The sequence below is a fragment of the Podarcis raffonei genome, chromosome 3 (assembly GCF_027172205.1).
Source record: "Podarcis raffonei isolate rPodRaf1 chromosome 3, rPodRaf1.pri, whole genome shotgun sequence".
Taxonomy (NCBI): domain Eukaryota; kingdom Metazoa; phylum Chordata; class Lepidosauria; order Squamata; family Lacertidae; genus Podarcis; species Podarcis raffonei.
The window spans coordinates 74,413,008-74,433,824 of NC_070604.1; the positions used below are offsets into that span (position 1 = coordinate 74,413,008).

General features: G+C 40.3%; 1 protein-coding gene across 2 annotated transcripts; it reads right to left on the minus strand.

Annotated features, from left to right (window-relative positions):
• Nucleotides 1-211: 211 nt before the first annotated feature.
• RNASET2 (ribonuclease T2) lies at nt 212-20,775 on the minus strand. 2 transcript variants are annotated; one of them, XM_053382402.1, is made up of 10 exons: nt 20,671-20,775; nt 13,774-13,879; nt 12,316-12,382; nt 11,910-11,968; nt 10,033-10,090; nt 9,181-9,245; nt 5,525-5,638; nt 4,415-4,460; nt 3,756-3,830; nt 212-3,179 (listed from the first exon to the last, which is right to left on the minus strand). In XM_053382402.1, exons 2-10 carry the CDS (start codon nt 13,860-13,862, stop codon nt 3,000-3,002), a joined length of 753 nt encoding a protein of 250 aa, XP_053238377.1. In that variant the 5' UTR covers nt 13,863-13,879; nt 20,671-20,775; the 3' UTR covers nt 212-2,999. The 2 variants fall into 2 exon arrangements, with proteins under 2 accessions (XP_053238377.1, XP_053238378.1); XM_053382403.1 differs by lacking the exon at nt 20,671-20,775 and adding an exon at nt 17,913-18,033 and having other exon boundaries at nt 13,774-13,877.
• Nucleotides 20,776-20,817: the final 42 nt, after the last annotated feature.

A 20,817-nucleotide genomic window follows, 5' to 3' on the forward strand; every position in this document is an offset into this window, starting at 1 on the left:
ATTAATAAATTATCGAGATTATCCTCTACCTTTAGAGAAGAAACAGTCTATGGGGATGTGGTACTATTATTATAACAGTATTAAAGCTCATAAGAGGAAAAAGACCATCTGCAAAAGGGTGGTTAAGCTCCTTCAAATGAACAACTTGCAATAGTTCATCAAATTGTTTTAATTTAACAGCATATAAGCTAATAAACTTAAAGAGAAGAAATGGCATTGAACAATTTTATTGAAGAAAAACAGTAATTTGTAGATTGTAGATTTATTGGTACTAGTCACTAATCAGACAAATCAGGAATCAATGTTTCTGTGAAAGGTCTCATTTAAGGCACTGATTACTGGCTTACAAAATCTATCAAAAAATTATATACTGCTTGATTATAATAAAAACTCAGTGGTTTACAAGAAATATTAGAATTATTAATAAAAGCAATTAAAAACTTTAAAAAGATAATTGAAATTAACAGTAAAAGATTAAGGCACATCAATATCTATGTGCTTTTTTTGGAGGGGGGGGAGGTTGCCTAAATGCTTTAAGCAGACACCAGAACGCGTACAGCAAAGGTACCTGTCTGATGTCAACAGGTAGGGAGTTCAAGAGTGCAAGTTGTGCCACACCAAAAGATAAACTTCTTACAATTGTAGAATGAGTATTATGTGGCAATTGTAGCAGTGCCAGTTCGCAATTCAAAGAGGTAGAGTGGGTACATATGGATAGGGCGATTCTGTAAGTAAACCAGGACCCCACAGGTCCCAAGTCAATAGTAAAACTTTGAAATTGGCTCAGTAACAACTCAGCAACCAGTGCACAGCACATTTTGAGCAGAGATCTCTCACTCCTGCCAGTAACCATGCTGTAGCAATCTGCAGTAACAGCAGTTGCCAGGCCAAGCACAAAGGATGTTCCACAGAATACATAGCATTAATCCAATACTTAAGTCAGTATTGCCTGAACTATGGTGGTAAAGCTCTTCCAATGGTTGCAGATGTCACACCAGGCACAGCTCCTAAAAGGTGATTCTAGCCACTGGGGCTACTTGTGCCTGAACTCGCAAAGCTAGATCTAGAATTACACCCCCCCACCCCGCCCGACTGCATATGAGCTATCAGGGGGAGTGTAACTCTGTCCAGGGAAGGAAATTGCCCAATTTCCTGGACACAGGAACCAACAGTGCCTCCATCTTTTCAGGATTCAAGCTCAGTCCCCCCCCCCCATTCATTCTATTACTGTGTTCAGGCACTGGCCTAGGGCCCGCATGGCCTGCCCCACTTCAGAAGTTATGGAGAAACACAGCTGAAATGTCATCAGTGTACTAATAGCACCTTGCCCCCAAACACCTAACAACCATTCCCAGTGGCTTCATATAGACATTAAATAGCCCTGGAGACCAAATACTGTCCTGATAAGGTAACCACCAGAGGATCAAAAAGCACTCTCCCAGTGCTACTATCTGAACTACTGTAGCACAGTGCCCCCAATTACCATCCCACAGAACCAGTCCAGTATACCATGATATGAAAAAAAGAAGAGCTGACAAGGTAACACATAATTTCTCAACACGAGTATTTTTTTTTTTAAAGTGACATTTCCCAGAAGAGTGCTTGAAGTGACAGGCTCCAACTTATGCACAAACCTTTGCCCCATGCATTTGAAAGTGCTGGATGTAATCACTGATACAGAGAAATGGATCCTGAATCCTGTCAAACTCATTTCAGTGCTAAAAATTATGATCCATAGATGAAATTCCGGCGACTTTTTTTTGGGGTGTGTGTATGGAAAAAGTACCCTCATGGAATGTGAGATGATAAACTGCTGCAGGCCCAAGCCAACATTTCTATAAAAAGTACTGGCCATGTTTGTTTGAACACAGGCAGCTTCCAATTTACATGGGGATTGTGTTCCAAGGCACCATGCGCTTACGTGAAATCGCGTACATCTGAAACATCACTGGAAATGCCTGAAAACACCTTGTTCCGCCCCTGCCCCACCCCTTTTGGTGATGTTTTTGGGTCACTTCTGGGTTCAGCGCGATGCACGCATGTGTGCTTGCGCACATATCAGACACATCTAAAATGGTCACTGCCTGTAGTAATTTCAAGCTTCAACATACTTGTTCTACAGTCACTCTGCTGATGCCAATGGCATTGCTTTGGAGTAAGATAAGCTATACATCACTGCTTTTGCCATAGAGACCAGAAGCAGCTTGCTATTTGACCAGCTCCCAACTATGTAGATTCACTTTCTCTGAAAGGAAGCAATCAGTATTGCACCTTCATTGTTGCCAACAATATTCAAACTGCAGAACTGCTTAATGGGAGAGGGGCTGGGGGGAATGTTTCATGCCCTTTCTGAAACATAAAGAAGAAGAAGAGTTTGGATTTGATATCCCGCTTTATCACTACCCAAAGGAGTCTCAAAGCGGCTAACATTCTCCTTTCCCTTCCTGCCCCACAACAAACACTCTGTGAGGTGAGTGAGGCTGAGAGACTTCAAAGAAGTGTGACTGGCCCAAGTTCACCCAGCAGCTGCATGTGGAGGAGCGGGGACGCGAACCCGGTTCCCCAGATTACGAGTCTATCACTCTTAACCACTATACCACACTGGCTCTCAGTGTGAAAGCTGTTCCATAAACTCCTAATAGAATTACCTACTAATTCAGAATTTTGCTTTAGTGAAAACACTTTCAAGTAGTTACAACTCCTCAAAAAAGAAAAGCTAAGCTTTATGAAGCCCCCTTTTAAAATATAAAAATGATAATTTAGTTGCCCAAATGAAAGAATAGCTGTTCCATAGAATGAATCTTCTCCATTTATATAGCTTTAGTACCAATACTGTCATTTGCACATGTTCCAAAGAAAGTAGGATTTCAAAAATTTCAAATGAAGTATTACAGTAAGTATCTTTGTGGGATAAAAATATGGCTCTTTCTCTAAATAATGTAATATGCTTTGTTAAATCTCAATGGTATTTCAAAAAGTACTTTCACTTTCTTCCTGCTTCATTCATGCAGATGTGAAGGATAATATGTCAGTGTATCATTGCATATTTCCAAATCTTCTGTACGGTAGAAATGATCCTCGGGAACAGTAGAGGAATCAGTCTTTGTCTCTGTACAGTTTCTCAGGGTAAACTCCTTGGTGATACAGAATTTCATCTGGCCAATTATCTGTATATGACCCTGGTAGGAAAATAAACCAAAAATGGAGCTTCTGTTTTAAAAGTCCACGATAGACATTTTTAGAAAAAGAGAAATATTAAACACTAAAGAGAAATTTTATTGGTTAATCAGTTGTGTGGCATTTGGGTGCAATGAAGCCACAATCTTGATAAACCAAGTGCTAATTGCTGCATTTAATGAGATATAGGTATACTACATTTTTTCATATTAAATAATATTGATTTTATAATGTAATTTTTTGTTATTAGACTAAAAAGTTATATTGTCAAGATGACTAAGAGGTAAGTAAACATAAACTAAAATGTATCATTTCAGATTCGGAAGGTTTCAAGTTCTGTGAATATTAATTTGGATCTTAACAAAATTTGAGGACGACATCCCTCCAACATATGTTGAGAAATTGTTTAACAGATTTTCATCAAGGAATAGAGTGGGCTGAAAGGTTAACATAATGGATACAATTCTGTAAGACATCTTTATTTTCAAAAGTTGGGGGCAATCCCCACTTCAAGATGTCAAATAATAAAAACAATATTTCTAAAAGAGAAAGGTTGACTAAGATTAATAAACAGATACCTCTTCTCCAGGAAGACACTGAATCTTTGGTGTTACACCATAAACATCTATAAGAGCATCTCTGATGGCTGCCAGCTAGGGATTAAAACATAAAAGAGTTGAAAGAGTTAAAATACCACTTCAACAAATATTTACACAAAAAACTTTATGGAAAAGAAATACAAAGAATTATATTTAAATTTTGTTTTATGATGCAATAGTAACATTTAACAGTTTACTAATACTATTATTACAGTGGTAGCTTGGTTCTCGAATGTAATCTGTTCTGGGAGTCCCTTTGACTCCCAAAACCAAGGCACGGCTTCCAAATAGCTGCAGGAGCTTCCTGCAACCAAGTGAAAGCTGCACTGAACGTTCAGCTTCTGAAAAAGGTTTGCAAACCGGAACACTTACTTCCGGGTTTGCAGCGCTTGGGAGCCGATTTGTTCAGGAGCCAGGCCATTCAAGGTACTACTCTGTATTTATTTATACTCTGCTTTTCCCCCAGACAGGGGCGCTAGATAGCTTACAGATAAAATAGAGAAAGCTAAAACCATAGAACGCTAATAATTAAAAAGGTACCAAACACAAATAGAATTAAAACAATACACCAAAAGACCTATTAAAAAACAACAACAAAACAATGGCATAGAACAATGCAAAACAATTTCTCCTCATACCTGGTAACTGGTACTGCCTGGTGTTATCCCAACTTTCAAGAGATAACTGAAAAAGAGACATATTTCATCTAGCACTGAACAGGAAAAATTCACTACATGCAACTGTGTTATAGATGGCCAATATTCTCACTTTGTACTGAGGTAAGATATCCTAGCCTCGGTTTGGGTAGGATGATGATGAGACCCTAGAGGTGTGGCTAGCAACCCACATGAAACTTGTCCAGAGCACTTTAGATTCTATCTATACTTTACTTTTCCATGCACTTAATTTTCTCCTTATCTTCCCACAAGCTTCTTTGTTATTTTTGATAGCTGTTGGTATTCCTCAAAATATTGATCCCCAATATCTAAATGCATTGTGTTCAGTAGCTACTTGTTTGCCAGCGACCTACAGAACAGATGCTTTCAGTAAGAATGAACTGGAGTTCTTATGATTTTTAAAATATATTCTCTACTAACCCTGAACTTTACTGGCAACTCAAGTTCTGGCCCACATAAAGAAATAATTAACACTTAAAGTTATATAGACATATACTGTATCAATGGAAAGTCCTGGCTGTTGGAAAGCAGTGGCTTGCTAACATTCGTGGAGTGCTATTGTAATGGGAATTGGGGTTGCTTATGCGTAAAACTCCTTGCTGCTCCAAGCGGGTTGTGTAGCTAAACCTTTCCCTAGTTTGACAGCGCCTTACAACGCGACTGTCTTAATCACTGGCAGAACCCGTCAGTGGGCGTTTCCTGAACTTCTTCCAACATAAAAACTCCTTGACAGCCAGTCTCCGCCTAGCTTCTCTGCGCGGAAGCCTTCTGCGCAGAGTAGGCGTGCCAAGCGGAGGTCCTGCGCTCTCCCCACTGATCTCACTGGAAGAGTCTCGGAGCCTTCCCTCCGAAGTACTCTCAGCCTCCCCTTTCTTCCTGGTGTCACCTTGGTTTCCTTCCCCAGCGGAAGCTCTCTCTCTCTCCTTGCTAGTTCCCTCCCCTGCATCCTCGGAGCGTCTTCCCTCTCCGTTGATCTCCGATGTCAGTTCCCTGACAGCTATCTATAGCAAATATAGCTGCTGATGAATGCCTGTATGTTGCAGAGGTTTCCAAAGAAATCCATTTCCCCACCTGTTAAGATCAATTCTTTTATAGAGCTCCAGAGCTTTACTAAAGTACTTTTCCTCAGAATTAAGGGATTCCAGCATAGCAGCACAAGTCCCATGTTTCTCCCATTCATGCTTCCTACATAAAGAAAACAAAAGTGTTGGGTTACATCTTTAGATTTGGATGTATTCAGAGGTCTACAAAAAAATCTATAGCAAAAATACTTAAAATTTCAGAAGAAAAATTCAAATGTGAACCTGGTTAAATTTCCAACTCAAAGCACTCTTCCCCTTAAGCATTCTCATTCTTCATATCATTAAACATTTCAGAAGTCTCAATCACAATGTTCATTTCTATGAGTATACTCCCAATGTAGGAAGAGGGCAAGCGAGGCTGTTCTCCCCCCCACCCACTAAACCACAATCCCTAGATTCCCAGCTTTCGTTTTTATAAAAAGTAATTGTCTAGCAACTGTAGAACCTGACATATGAGGCAAAACTTGCAGGCACCATCCTCATTTGTGGTATGAGAAACCAGAAAACTTGCAGGCACCACTGGTGTTTTTCACCAATGAATGAAGCCAGAGCAATGATTCACATTTAGGATCTAGCCAATTAGACGAAGTGAAGTCATTGCCAGACTCTTGAGAAGAAAGTTCTTTGTTTGCTTTCAAATTCTTTATGCTTGTTTTCCCTGGTGAAGTGATTGCTACGTTATAGGGGGGGGGGTGGTCAAGTATCAATTTTAGCATAGGTGTGATTATTTTATTATTATTATTTATTAATTTTGTACTCTGCCCTTCAACCTGAAGATTGGGAAGCATCCCAGACACTGAAGAACTGTTATCTAATGCTAGTTCTGCAAATTTTATTCATTTGTTTGGTGCATTTACTCTGCCCCCTCCCCACAAAAATTTCTGCAGATTCCTATGGGTGCACTTCCTAAGACAGTGGTATCCAAACTTTTTTCAAAGAGGGCCGTGGGAGCCAACCAAAGGGCCAACCAAAGTTGTTGACCTTTTTCTAGGATTGAAATAGTTGAGTTTTTTTTTAAGGATTTTACCCCAGGAAATAAACTGCCACAGGGGCGGGCCGGATTAGGTCCCCAAAACAGACTTTGGATATGCCTGTCCTAAGAGATGCCATTTCAGGAGAGAAAAATCCAAATTTCAGTTTGGGACAAAATGATACAAAAAGTTGCATTTTTGAAGTACAGAAAGGATATTGTAAGCAGCAACAATCCTGTTTTATTTGGCCCTGGTTGCCCTTCTGCAACTCTTTATCTTTCCTACCCAAACATGCATCTTCCTCTCAGGAATGTGGGATGTTCTTCATACTGGATAGTTGCAAAATATGTACATTTTCACAAACATATATCCACAACTAGTAGCACTGGTATATATATGTACACTCTGTAGATTTACAATTTCTGAGACTATACACCATGGTGTTGGGGGGGTTGGGGAAGAAAGAGCATGTGTTGATAGGGATGGGTGATTAGGGCAAAATGGGGAGCTTTCCTTTCATGAAAACTTTGTGCTAATTTAACTTTGGATCCAAACAGATATCTGAAATGTGTTACCTATACCTTGCTCCTATAATATTATTTTCCCCCTTATATTTATAGTTTAGTTTTTATATAACCCTTATAACCCCCACCCAAATCAGCTCCAGGGTGTTGGGAGATCCTCAAAGGCGATTAGGAGGCAATGCAGGAAGGGGAGAGGAAGGGGAAGTGCTGCTGCAGAAGTGGAAGCCTGCTGGATATTTTCCCATTGTGATTTTGGGTTCCAAATTATTCCCCATATTGAAGAGAAACTTGTATGCGTGAATACTCTTGAATCTTTTTCTGTATTAATGGAGTTCTTCAGGTGTTTGGTTCTGTATTTTGCAAGGAACCTGTTGCTACTCAGAAAGAGATAAACTAGTAGAATGCTTCAGTTCAAAGACATAGCATTTCTACTTCCTCTGCTTCATATGAAATTGGAAACTATGGAAACCTCAAACGCTGAAAGCTTCTGCATATCAGAAAAACTAGGGTTGTTTTTTTTTTCATTTGTCAGTTGACAAGAAAACCATCTTGTCCTTGTTCCTAGCAGATTTCCACTTGTCAAATATGAAGCACGATGTCACTAGCTTGACTGCATCACAGAAAAAGACAAAGGTTAATTGTTCAATATTCTCTTTCAGTGTGTGTTGTCAGCGCTAAAGCTTTGTACAGATTCTTCCTCCTTTCAAGGTTACAGAGGAGGTTAGAGAAAGAGGAGCACCACACATAGAAAACAGATAGGACTTTGCACATTCAACATACAAATTCTATTTATTTATTTAGGGTAAGTTCCTGACATATCAATGGGACAGCTAGGGAACAGAGAAAAGCAGCACACATTACAGCAAGCTGCATTCTCTATTCTCCACTACCAGTTTTTGGACTTTTGCACTATGTTCACATTATATAGCTTTGGGCTCCAATATGGAATTGTGTATGCAGCCATCAAGAGTGTGATGCTGCAACTATGGCCCAACACTGCCATTAAGGGAGATGTGTGGCTAGCTCTAACCAACATCTCGTAAAGTAAGACATATGGCATGACGCACTATCACTGTGCGCACTACTCCTGGGCCCACTCCACTTTATTGGCTGCCATTTGTACAGGGCAAAGAACACACTGAGCACAGGGATATTATATCACACATCATTTTTACTAGACAGTTCTATGGAGACATTGGTTGTGACGGCAATATGTTCCCCATAATGGCTAGTTTTGGCCTGTATTTCAGTCCAGTTTCAAACAGAGCAGAAAACACCTTCAGTTGGAAGAAATGGGAATTATACCTCAACCATGCTTGATGGACTGCTCTAAAGAATAAATGCTGTTTCTGCTATATCAGACTTAGAGCAAGAAATAAACTCTGCCCCCCCAAATAAACAATATAAGGTTGCAGAAATCTAAAATTCTGCCTGAGAATGTCAGTGGCTCAGGATTCAGTTGTGTGGCCTGGCCTTGGTGACTTTATTTCTTTATTATGTTGTATATTTGACATTGAATTGCTAGTTTTAACAATATGGGGTTGTTTTATTGATTCGTTTTAAAATCTTATCTATTGTATGTTATTGTTGTTTTTCATGTGACCTGCTTTGGGAGGAATTTTATTCCTGAAAGGTGGTCTAAAATAAATAAATAAATAAATAGCACTGAGATCTGGTACATATATTCCTCTGACATAAAATTCCATATGTCCTACAAACTTACAGAGGATTGGATCCAGACTTTGGCTTCTGCCAACAGAAGGACTCCCATCTGTCTACCCAAAGTTTCTGATCCAGTGCAGTCCCACTGACAGAAAGGGGGGCATTTTTGTCAGTTCTTTCATTCTCCTGCAGAGGCCCATCTGGCAGTTGGGAAACACCCAAGAACAGCATGAGGGGAAATGGGTGGCAATGGTCCACTTTTTCAGATGCTGCTGCTGTCAGCAGAAGAAACTCTGGATCTAATGCAGAGATTTGTGTGGGTGAAAAGGGAAATAAAGCAAAGGCATAATAATTTCTAGAAGTTCTGTGCTAGATTTCACTTTCACCTAGTTCCTATGGATGTCTAGAGTCTATCCACTCTGGAAAAAAGAACTGAAAATGAATAATTTTGTAACACTACCAAAATGTTTAAAAGTGGCACAACTCACCAGAAAAAGGTATGGTTTGGATGAAGCACATCTGGCCAATATTTCTTCATGTCACCCATGAGATCCTATAAGTAAGTAAATAAGTAAGTAAGTAAGTAAGTAAGTAAGTAATGTAAGTAAAGGCTCTCATAAGCTAAAAAGCAGCACTGAGCTCCAAATAAAACATGCAGCTACACTGAGAACCTGACCCTATCCCTGGCTGTAAAGACTGTAGAGCAAACACAGGTATGGCAGCATCCCCATATACACTTATGCCTGCAGACTGTAAATCATAAGGAGCAAACCCAGTATTTCAGCTCCTGGCTGCCATAGGACTATGCCAGTATTAAAAGCTATGGACTACTCAGCAAGTTTTTTGGAAGGGGCTCAGGGGACCATCAGATCTCTTCAGCTACAGTCTGCATTAAAAAACAAAACAAAAACCTTGTGTGGTTATCTCATGCATAAGCTTCTTCCACGCATGGCACAGAGCAACAATGTTGAATCTTCTATTTTTGTAGAATGTCACATATCTACTCTTAATTTAATTTATAAATGCTGTATTTGGTATGAAGCTGTAAGTGGGGCAGGGGGTGGGAGAGGGAGGGGGTTAAGTGTGCTCTCTGTTCCTGTTTTTGAATATGCAAAACAACAACAACAATAAATGAAAAAACACTTTATCTATAAAATAAAATAAAATGTAATGTCTTGTGATCTACTACAAACCCTTGGAGTGGGATGGTACAGAAAGAGATTTAGAATAAAATAGCATATCTACCTCTAATAGCAATTGACAGGCTATGAAAAATCTGGATGGGGCAACAGCAAAAAACAAAACCATACTCAAAATCTGCATTTTCATATAATTTATACCTGAAGTTCAGATAAGTTAAAGTGCCAAGTTCTATTACAGTCTTCTGCTTTATCAGGCCTATGAGAGAATAAACAGAACAAAATTTAAATGCCCCTAAACAGTGGTGGTGGATGAAACTGGTCTACATAATATTTCAATTTGAACTTACATTTGGAAAAAATGAATCCCTTTTCTACAATATTATGCCTAAGACAAAGCTTTCACAGTATATCACTATAAAAACAAATAAGCTACATAAAAGCTTCCCTAGCAGTTTCAAACTGCATTGAGATCCAATAGCATGTACCAGTTGAACTTGACCTGTCTATCAAGCATCCATCTATCTATCTATCTATCTATCTATCTATCTATCTATCTATCTCCTAAACATAAATGATTTTTCTTTGTTAAAAATAGGACAAACTTCAGTGATAATGAAATGTGCAGAAATGCATCAATTTCAACCACGAGGTGCTGATCCGTACTTGCATTTTCTCATAGAGGTGGAGGACAATGGAAACAGGAATGAAGATATTTTAAAAATATTATGATTATGCATTTAAATTTGTTGCCTTTCTTGAATATTTTAAGATAGGGTGGTTAATTATTCCAAATGAACAGAGATGGTATACTGTTACTGTAATGTTGTTGTTGTTTAGTCGTTTAGTCGTGTCCGACTCTTCGTGACCCCATGGACCAGAGCACGCCAGGTACTCCTGTCTTCCACTGCCTCTCGCAGTTTGGTCAGACTCATGTTTGTAGCTTCGAGAACACTGTCCAACCATCTCGTCCTCTGTCGTCCCCTTCTCCTTGTGCCCTCCATCTTTCCCAACATCAGGGTCCTCTCTTCTCATGAGGTGGCCAAAGTATTGGAGCCTCAGCTTCACGATCTGTCCTTCCAGTGAGCACTCAGGGCTGATTTCCTTAAGAATGGATAGGTTTGTTCTTCTTGCAGTCCATGGGACTCTCAAGAGTCTCCTCCAGCACCATAATTCAAAAGCAGCAATTCTTCGGCAATCAGCCTTCTTTATGGTCCAGCTCTCACTTCCATACATCACTACTGGGAAAACCATGGCTTTAACTATACGGACCTTTGTTGGCAAGGTGATGTCTCTGCTTTTCAAGATTACTGTAATAGTCTTGTCAAATGTAAGACACTACTAGCTTGTAAACAGATGTAGTGTAAGTGGCCGTTGCTGTACTTAATAGTTTGACATGCATAAAGTAGGTGTAAAATAGTAAGGGTTAGATGCCACTAAAACAGAGGTGGGGCATCTGTGGCCCTTCTGATGCTGTTGTGCAACAACTCCCATCATCCCTAACCATTGGCTGTGCAGACTGGAGCTTATTGGAGTTGGTGTCCAGCAATGTCTGGAGGGCCAAAGGTTCCCCAGCCTGGCACTAAAACCACCGAGGTTTGTGGTTGAGCATTCAGTGGTCTTGCAGTTAAGCATCCTGCTCCAATCCCTGGAGAATCCAAATTCAAGGCCACCACCATTCATTGGATCTGATGCATCACATTCCAAGGAGTTTCTTTTTTTTGTGGGGTTCCAATAATATACCTTTAGATACACGGGCTTTGACCAAAAGGAATTATAGTAGTACCTCGGGTTACAGACGCTTCAGGTTACAGACTCTGCTAACCCAGAAATAGTACCTCAGGTTAAGAACTTTGCTTCAGTATGAGAACAGAAATCGTTCAGCGGCAGTGTGGTGGCAGCGGGAGGCCCCATTAGCTAAAGTGGTGCTTCGGGTTAAGAACAGTTTCAGGTTAAGAACGGACCTCCGGAACGAATTAAGTACTTAACCCAAGGTACCACTGTATATAGGTCATCTAGGCCAAACTCTTAATTAAATGTCATATAATGTAGCATTATTTTCAGAGTTAAAACCTTACCAGAGTCCATGGATTGTCCAGTACAATAGTGGATCTTCTTTGCAATCATGTTCATTCATCTGCACAAAACAAGTCAACCAATTTATCAGGGAAAGCCAGTTTTTATGCTAAAACAAAAACACACAGTTTTAAGCTAAATAGTTCCAATATTCAAACTTAGCTAAACCTGCCAATTGCTGTAGATGTTAAAAGAACAGAAGAATTAATATTATTATTATTTATTAAATTACATTTATTAAATTTCTATGCTGCTGTAAAATTGGTTATCTACCACTAGCTTTTATGATAGGGCTACGTATACATTTGAATAAATGCACACCTTTATTAACAACAGCGTGTTAATAACACAGGTGCCGTGGCTGAACCTAACGGTCAGGGGTACCTTTACCTTTTATTAACAACTCACCTTACATACTGTCACTGGCCACTGATGCACAAGGTACAACATTTCCCACTTATGAGGATGCTCATCACTGAAACATAAAAAATATATTTTTAAGATGTTTGAAGAACAGAAAGGCAGCAAGTAACAATAGAAATTTTGGGGAATCTTTTTTTGGATCTTTAGTATCAATTTTTACAGCTGTTAAAATGTGCTGTTCTACCAGCTTTGTAGGACACGGGTGGCGCTGTGGTCTAAATCACTGAGCCTCTTAGGCTTGCCAATCAGAAGGTCGGCGGTTCAAACCCCCACAACGGGGTGAGCTCCCGTTGCTCAGTCCCAGCTACTGCAAACCTAGCAGTTCGAAAGCATGCCAAAAAGTGAAAGTAAATAAATAGGTACCGCTCCGACGGGAAGGTAAATGGCGTTTCCGTGAACTGCTCTGGTTTCGCCAGAAGCGGCTTAAGTCATGCTGGCCACATGACCCGGAAAAACTGTCTGCAGACAAACGCTGGCTCCCTCGGCCTGTAAAGCGAGATGAGCGCCGCAACCCCAGAGTTGTCTGTGACTGAACTGAACTGTTAGGGGTCCTTTAACTTTACCTTTACCAGCTATGTACACAGCAACCTAATACTATAATGGGATTTTCTACTGCTTAGTATAAGATAACTTGAGCCATTTTCTATGGTCCTTTACTCCAAGAATATTAAGGCTGTGATCCAAATAAACCGAAAACTGCAAGCAAAGTCCGAGGTTTGTTCTGAAGCTTCTACAACAACTGTTCAAACTGCTGAAGAAACACGTTTTTCATTTTAAAATGAAGCTTGCCTTGGCAACCTTATGGGCTGCAGTGGTGGAAACAACAAAGAAATATCCAGTTGCAAACACAGTTCTCCATTGTATGCTTCAAAAGATTTGGTGAACCGTAGTTCAAAGCATTCATTTACCACATTTGTTTTGAGAAAAACCTGAGATAGTTCATCTTATGTGATGGATAGCAAATAAACATAGGCAAGCAAAAGTGAAATTAACTAGAAGAAAATGACTGCTATGGTTATTAAAAATAATTAAACTAAGAGTAATACAATATGATGGGAAACACTTTGTTTTTTGAGATTAGTTAGCTCACTTAGAGAACTACTGTTTAACAAAGACACACTCTAAGAGTAAAATGCGGGGCACACCTAACTGGAATAATTTATAGCGAGATGGACATACATCCCCTCCACCCCCAGACTTGGTAGGTCAGTTTGTAGACCACTTTCTGGATTTATTTTCATGCAATGCTGATTCTAAAACCAGAGGTGTGTAGAGAGAGGTGTGTAGAAAAGATAAAGTGTATCTTCATTGCTCTGTCCACTTTTGCCTCTGGCTGAAAAGAGGTTATCCACACCTGCAATAGTATTTGGCTGAAATAGGACACAGAGCACAGAAGTCATTAAAACTGCCTTTCTTCGCTGTACAAGATGTTTCAATACTTACTTTTCCTCCAGCTCATGTGTAGCAGTCCCACCAAAGATAGCAAGCCAAAAGCACCCAACAAACAAACAGTATGGAGTAATAGGATTCATGCTCCTTTTTGGTGACTGTAATAGAAAAGAAAACATGTAAACACAAGACCACAATCAGGCAACTGTTAGAAGTGAATGAGAAATCAAACTTTTGACCCTCCAGATTTTGTTGGACTCCAGCTCTCATCAGCCCCAGTCAGCATGGTCAATGGTGATGGGATGCGTAGTGCAGCAACATCTGGAGGGACACAGATTCTCAATCACAGTTTTAAAACACGATACCATGAACGATAACTGAAATTTTAGAAATCAAGTGCTGCCAATCAACCTGCAAAAGTTCTTGAAAATTGTGCATGATTTTCCAAAAGAAAAACCATATCCTAATATCAGGACCTTTCATTTGCTAATTTATTTGTTCCAGTATCCATTGGGGGCAAATACCAGATTTCCTGATAGACAAGTCCTATGTATTAGTTCAGAACTACACATATACTCAATTCAAATATACAATGTGATTACTGGCTCCAGCAATGTGCAAGAAAGTCACACCCAGTGACATTATACCTTTGCAATTTTTAAAACTGTGAACTCTAGTGATTAAGGCTGCAGTCTAATACAAACTTAAATGCTCTTAAACAAATTGAAATCAATTGACTTAACCAAGCCTAACTCTGTGGGTTGAATCCAACCTTAGAATGTGGCCTGGCCAACTTATGCAGTATAACATTTATCCTGATTAACTGAAAACAACACATTTAAAAAGGAATATATTCCTCTAAGAGTCACTTTGCTTTTCTCCATAAACACTGGCTGTTTGGACAGCAGACTGAGATATGAACACAGCACTCAGCAGAGACACACTATTTATAAGGAAAACTAATTCCACAAACAGGTGACATTACTATTAAGAACCTTTAAGAACTGTTTCAGTGATTCCAGTGGTAATGCAAGTATCTTATTGGATGTCATTCTTCCTTGCTAGGCTTCCTAATGTTTCCTGCGAGATTTCTTTTTCTCTCTGTTGAAGTAACATGGATCTTAACATGATTATACGGGGGCTTATTCCAATGTTACTGTAGGTAAAATATCCACATGCAAATGGATCCCAAGGAGCATCACAGATCTCTGTTCCCCACTCCCTTTGCAGTGAGAAAGGTGTGCATAAATCTGAGACCAGATAAGGTGGTGGTGGTGGGGAGCTGGCAATGGATAAATATGAAAGGTGAAGGAACCTGCAGGAACTTGGCAAAATGACTGCGTGCAAGAGAAGGGAGAAAAAACAGGACTTGATGAGACTGCATATCACAGGGCTCATGAGAACAGTGAGCCTTATAAACAAACCAAGTGGTTTGGGCCTTCTATATTTTCTGGCTTTGCTGAAGCCATTAAATGCATGCAAACATATTTGAGCACTACTCAAAACTTCCTTTAAATGTCTTCAAATAAAACCCCTGAGAATTAAATAGTGTTAAAAAGTAGGCAACAGATCACAAAAAGCCAAAACTCTCTCCATAAGTCAATTAAAGGAGAGTATTTGTATTTAAGCTGATTCTGTTCTGTTCATGCATCAACTTACCTGGCACAAAACCAACTCCAGTCAGATCAAGTCAAAACAGAATCATCTTCAAACACAATAAAATATATATGCATAAAGCAGAACTCTGATTCCTCTTCACTACCACTCACTTCTTGTGCTTTTCCTTGAACTTCCTTTATTTCTCATCTTAGTTCCCTACCAGCTTGACTACCCTAGAATTAGAAGGGTCCCCCCCCCATTCTGCTGTTTCTAAAACATTCAACAATGCTCTATTATTTGCGTTAAAAGCAACCTCTCTTAAAAATTATCATCTTAAACCTGGGGATTACACTATAGACACTACAACATTTACCCTGAGACTACAGTGCTGAAAGCAGCACACACTGAAAGCAGCATACACCGGCCAATGTCTAGGGGACCAAAGTCCATATAAGGCTGCTCATGGAAAGGGGGAGACAAACCTGGACCCATTCATCGGCCAGAAAATGAGCAGCTGAAGGAAGTTTGAGTTCCTCTCTTTCAGGAAAGAACCCTTGGTTTCAACTGCTAGCTATCTTGGGGCTGAAGAAGCAAGGAGGAGGACATTTTGTTCCATTTATCAGCCAAAGAATGGGTGGCAGGAGACTAACTGCTATTCAAGAAAGAACAGGAGCAAGGGAAGATTTATCTGGTCCTCATTCAGTACAAATGCCTTCTTTTAGCTCACCATTTTGTTCTAGTCTTAAATAAGCGAACTTCCTTCTCTACTTATCCCCACCAATTTTCTTTCTTTCTGTGTGTCTCTTCATAAGCATAATGACAGTGACTTCTCTTTTTTTTCTTATTGATGCAAGCTGTTTGTTTGGGGAGACAGTAGTTGTCTAAAAGTGTGGGATAAAACAATAAACACCTCCCAAACAGGTCAATGAGGCCTGAGCATACTTAGTGGCCACAAAATGCTAGCTAACTGTTGAGAAGGGGACAAGAGGAGGGAATGACAGATGGCTGGCACTAGCCTCAAGACAAAGAAGCACCACTTCCGCAGCTATAAACAGCACAAGACTCTAGTCACAGGAACAGGTCTACAGGCTGAAGCAGGGGGGCACAAATGTTGGCTGGCCTTGCCAGACAAGCCAAAAACTGTTATTGACAAGACTCTACTCCTCATCTTCAGTGGAAGCAAATCCAGAGAATCATAGAACTGTAAAGGTGGAATGTACCCAAGGGACATCTAGTCCAACCCTCTGCAATGCAGGAATCTCAACTAGATCATACAGAAGATGTTTATTCAGAAATGAATTCTGTTGTGTGCAATGGGATTCATCTTCAAGTAAGCAGCCTCAGCTCCTGACCTTGTGAGGCCCTGTTCTGCTCTCCAACTCCAACTTTTTGAGAAAAGGCTTTTTTTCATGATGGCCCACTGAGCCATTTGAGCATTTTGGCTGCCCAATGCAAGAACAGCCTGTCCCAACTTTCCCCAACAGAACCAAAGGAAAAGTCTAGGGCTTATTTTGGCTCTGCACAGCCAAAAGATTCTGAGCACCTTGGCTACTTACTGTAGAGAAGGAATCTTTCCTATTATTTTTGAGCTCTTCAAAGCTTAACACAACTGCAGGGAAGATCCCTTCACATCACACTCATTAAAGGGTACAGGAAATACCTGTCATAGGATAGGAAGGATGAGTGTGGTATGAAGGCACATGATACAATAATGTGGACATTTCAGTAATCTGAAACTAATCCAGACTAAGACCACTCAGTGCTTAGACAAGAGGCTGCATAGTATGCCTAGGGACAATATCTTGCCTTACAGAAGAAAGGTAGTAGTATATCAATGCAAAACTGTCAAACCAAGCATAGAAACTAGGTGCTTGTAATCAATTAAAAAGCAGCTCTGGGAAAAGCATATTGTGAAATGTTTTGAGAACAAAGAGGCCACAAATCTAAAAACAATTCCTCCAACCTCTACTTCTACCTAGAATTTCCACCATGCAACTCACTATAAAATACTGTAATTCAAAATCTTTCCTTTTTGACATGCGCAGGATATGCCAATACACTTTGCAACATAACAGCTCCCTGACCCGAGGCAGCCTCGCATAACAGAAGTGCCAAATACACACATACAGCTGCTTCCCTAACCCCCTTTGCTCGAAGTCATCCTTGCCGAGTTACATGCTACAATCTCCCAACCGCCCACAGGGTTCAAACGCCCTACGCCCGGAATGATTTCGAGGAGAAAAGCCCTAAGAAACCACAGCCTCCAACTGCCGCCTCTCGCCCAGCGTCGTCTTTATGGCTACGAGAAAATCCCGCTATGTTCACTGCTGCGTATTCGCAAGTACTTGTACATAGGACTAGATGCCAAATCGTGTAGGTACGAAGTTCCACTAGTTATCGGAAGTAAGTCCTATTAAACACAGTGTGACTTACTTCGAATCAACATATACCCGGCTCTACAGCTGCCGCTCTAAGTTGCTTAGAAGTCGAAAACAAAAACAAAACAAAAACAAAACAAAAAAAACGCACCAGGGAGACTTACTTCCAAGTTACAATCTTTCAAGAGATTACGATTTATAAAAAAATCAACTCACAAGTTTAACCGGTTGTTTTTGTACCTGCCTTCCAAGAGCTGAACTAGAAAGCTGGTGCAAGGGCGGCATCAGCTTTCACTTCCCTACAGGAACCAGCACTTCCGCTGGGCGACTAAATCCCGCCCCCACACAGCCTCTCTCTGAGCCCCTTGTGGGTCGTTCGTGCCTAGTCAACGGAAAAGAGGCATTGCGTAAGTGCAGCGAGCGGACTGCTATGCCTCCCCTTGTCTCCTGCATATAATAAAAAAGATTTTTCTTTTTCTGTTGCTGTTTGCCACAAATACTCAGATGGCTTTTCAGATCTCAGGGTCTCCACCCACCCCCACCCCCTTTAGAAAAAAAGAGTGGTTCTGTTTAGGATCTTTCTTTCTTTCTTTCTTTCTTTCTTTCTTTCTTTCTTTCTTTCTTACTACTTCCTAGTTTTACAAAAGGTTACTGGAGTTTGAAGGCTTTGGGTGCTTCGGTTTCTGTAAAAGCAGAAAGCTTACACATGCCAAACCTAAACATTTTTGTTTTGTATTTTGTCTTTTTCTCTTGTATTTTTATGCTGTGAACTGCCCTGAGATCTTCAGATGAAGAGCAGTGCACAAATTTTAATAATAATAATAATAATAATAATAATAATAATAATAGTGAAACTACAAATTACCAAGTACAAACAGACAGACCCATAAGCTAAAGACTCACATGGTGTGCTTATTTATAAGTCTTATGAAATTCAATAGTGGTTATTCCTAAACAAGTACAGTGGTACCTCAGGCTAAGAACTTAATTCTGTAAGCATTAAATTGCATACTTGTCTTTGGCTTCAGAAGTCAGCAGTTTTAAAGTACTGAACAGATTTTTGGTGCCACCTGCAGCATAATTCTAGAAACAACAAACACTAAAAATCATGCAATTTTCATGTGAAAAAAGGAATCACATTGAATATTAGGGTAGCTTTTCACACTAAGTACAATGCACATTTCTACAAGCTTGGCATCGGCATTAGTTTGGGGGCTTATTTCATCTCTGTAAGGCAGGGCCACTGTGCAATGATAAACACTCAACACAGTACTGTACATTACATCTTGGTTTACAGCAGACTAGTTTAGAATTCCAGCAAAAACTGGCCCTAGAAGTATTACTCAGCATAGGTTAAAATCCCTAAGATGATTGTGTACCCTTCTTGTTGCTTTCAGCAGAACAAAATTTAAAAGGGGTTAAGGGTTTTTAAAAGGTAAGCTGATTCTGATGTTACTTACACCCAGGTATCACTAAAGTGTTTTGAGCTGACCAGTAACATCCACTCTGAGTGAGATTCCCCCACCCCACCCCACCCCACATCACAGTTACATTGGATGTTTCCTTGCTCTAATGAAATCTTAAAGCTGCAATCATATGCACACTTACCTGGGAGTAAATCTCACTGAACATAGTGAGTCTAGTTCCTTAGTAAACAGGCATAAGATTGTGTCATAAAATAAACATTTCTAGCCCTTTCCAATTTTGTTAGCATCTACCATTTTACAATTCCACCCTTCCTTATTTGGACTGTCATCTGATTTAACCATAATTAGTACAACAGGTGCATGCAGGAACCAGCAAAGCAGCCCAATCCTGTGCATGTTGCTCACAGATAAAGTGTTCATAGACAGGTGCAGTCTAAATAATTTCTGAAGATACCTTCAGCTCTTGATCCTATTACAGTTACCACATACATATTTTCAGGATACAGCCCTTAAGACACCTAACTAGAACTTATGGGTGTGTTAGAGACAATATGTTGCTCCCCCCATCACATCACTTTGCCCCTAGCTGTTGACATCAACAGTTTAAGTGTCAGATTCATTTCTGTTTGTGTACACACCAGTGGGCGTTGATAGGCAGGGATGTATTTACGCATGCAAACGTGTTCACAACTTAGCTGGAGATGAATTACCTTAAAGGTTTTATTGGTGTAAAGATGGATTGAGCAACAGTACAGTAAGGTACATCAAACAGTAATATTTCACAACAAAGTGTGTTTTGGACAACATGTAAGAACAGATTAAACACCCAGCACTGCACACACAAGTGCACAGTAAACGGAAGTGTGAACACAGCCTTAGACTTTAGTCTATACGGCGGCATAACATTGGGTACAACCAATAGAGCTTGAGTTTAAGTAGTTTTAGGATTGGAGCATAAGTAAATGCTTCATGAATTACAGTACATTTAAGGATACCAGTCATTTAACAAAAAATAGTGCCTAGTGGTTCAAAATATATTTTGGGATTGGTACTTTCTTCCAAATTCATGTACATATTCATTGTTTTGCACTTTGGTATTTTTGCAGTTCTGTTTAAGCAGGCCCTTTCTTCTCAAGTTATATTCTGCGATAATGAACCTTCGTTGGACAATAATCCGCGAAGAGCCGTGTGGCAAATGAACTCTATCATATCTATGCCTTATGAAAGCGCAGTGCATATTCTACCATTTTGCACGCCAGCCGGAGGGCAAAAAACGTACCAACAAAACCCCGCTCTATGTATTTCCATTCAGGTTTGAGCCTGAGCCTGCAATCCTAACCTCCATTTACCTACCTGGGAGTAAGCCCCATTGAATTCAACAGGACTTACTTCTGAGTAGGCAGGGTTAGGATTGCGCCGGCAGCCTCGTTCAGCGGCAGCAAGAACCGCAGAGCCCCATCTAGCGAAACATCGCCTCCTTCTAAACCTCCCGCCTCTTGCGCTCCCCAGCCAATCGCGGAGCCGGATCGTAAGCAGCCGGTTTGTACCCGCACATTCGACGCGCGCGGAAGCGCGGCTCGCTGGTCAGCCTCCTCCAAAGTGGGCGGCGACTGCGGTCAGGAAGTCATTGGCCCACTGCGCTCCGCCTCTTTCTCGGCAAATATCCCCCTTTGCCCCAGAGCGACGAATCTGCG

Coding starts and splice junctions, on each gene's coding strand:
- RNASET2 (XM_053382403.1), bottom strand. CDS start 17,981: ATGCCGCCCTTGCACCAGCTTTCTAGTTCAGCTCTTGGAAGGCAGGTA. Junction 11,969..12,315: donor GGCCAGTGACAGTATGTAAG/GTGAGTTGTTAA, acceptor TGTTTTGTGCAG/ATGAATGAACATGATTGCAA. Junction 10,091..11,909: donor TGGACAATCCATGGACTCTG/GTAAGGTTTTAA, acceptor ATTCTCTCATAG/GCCTGATAAAGCAGAAGACT.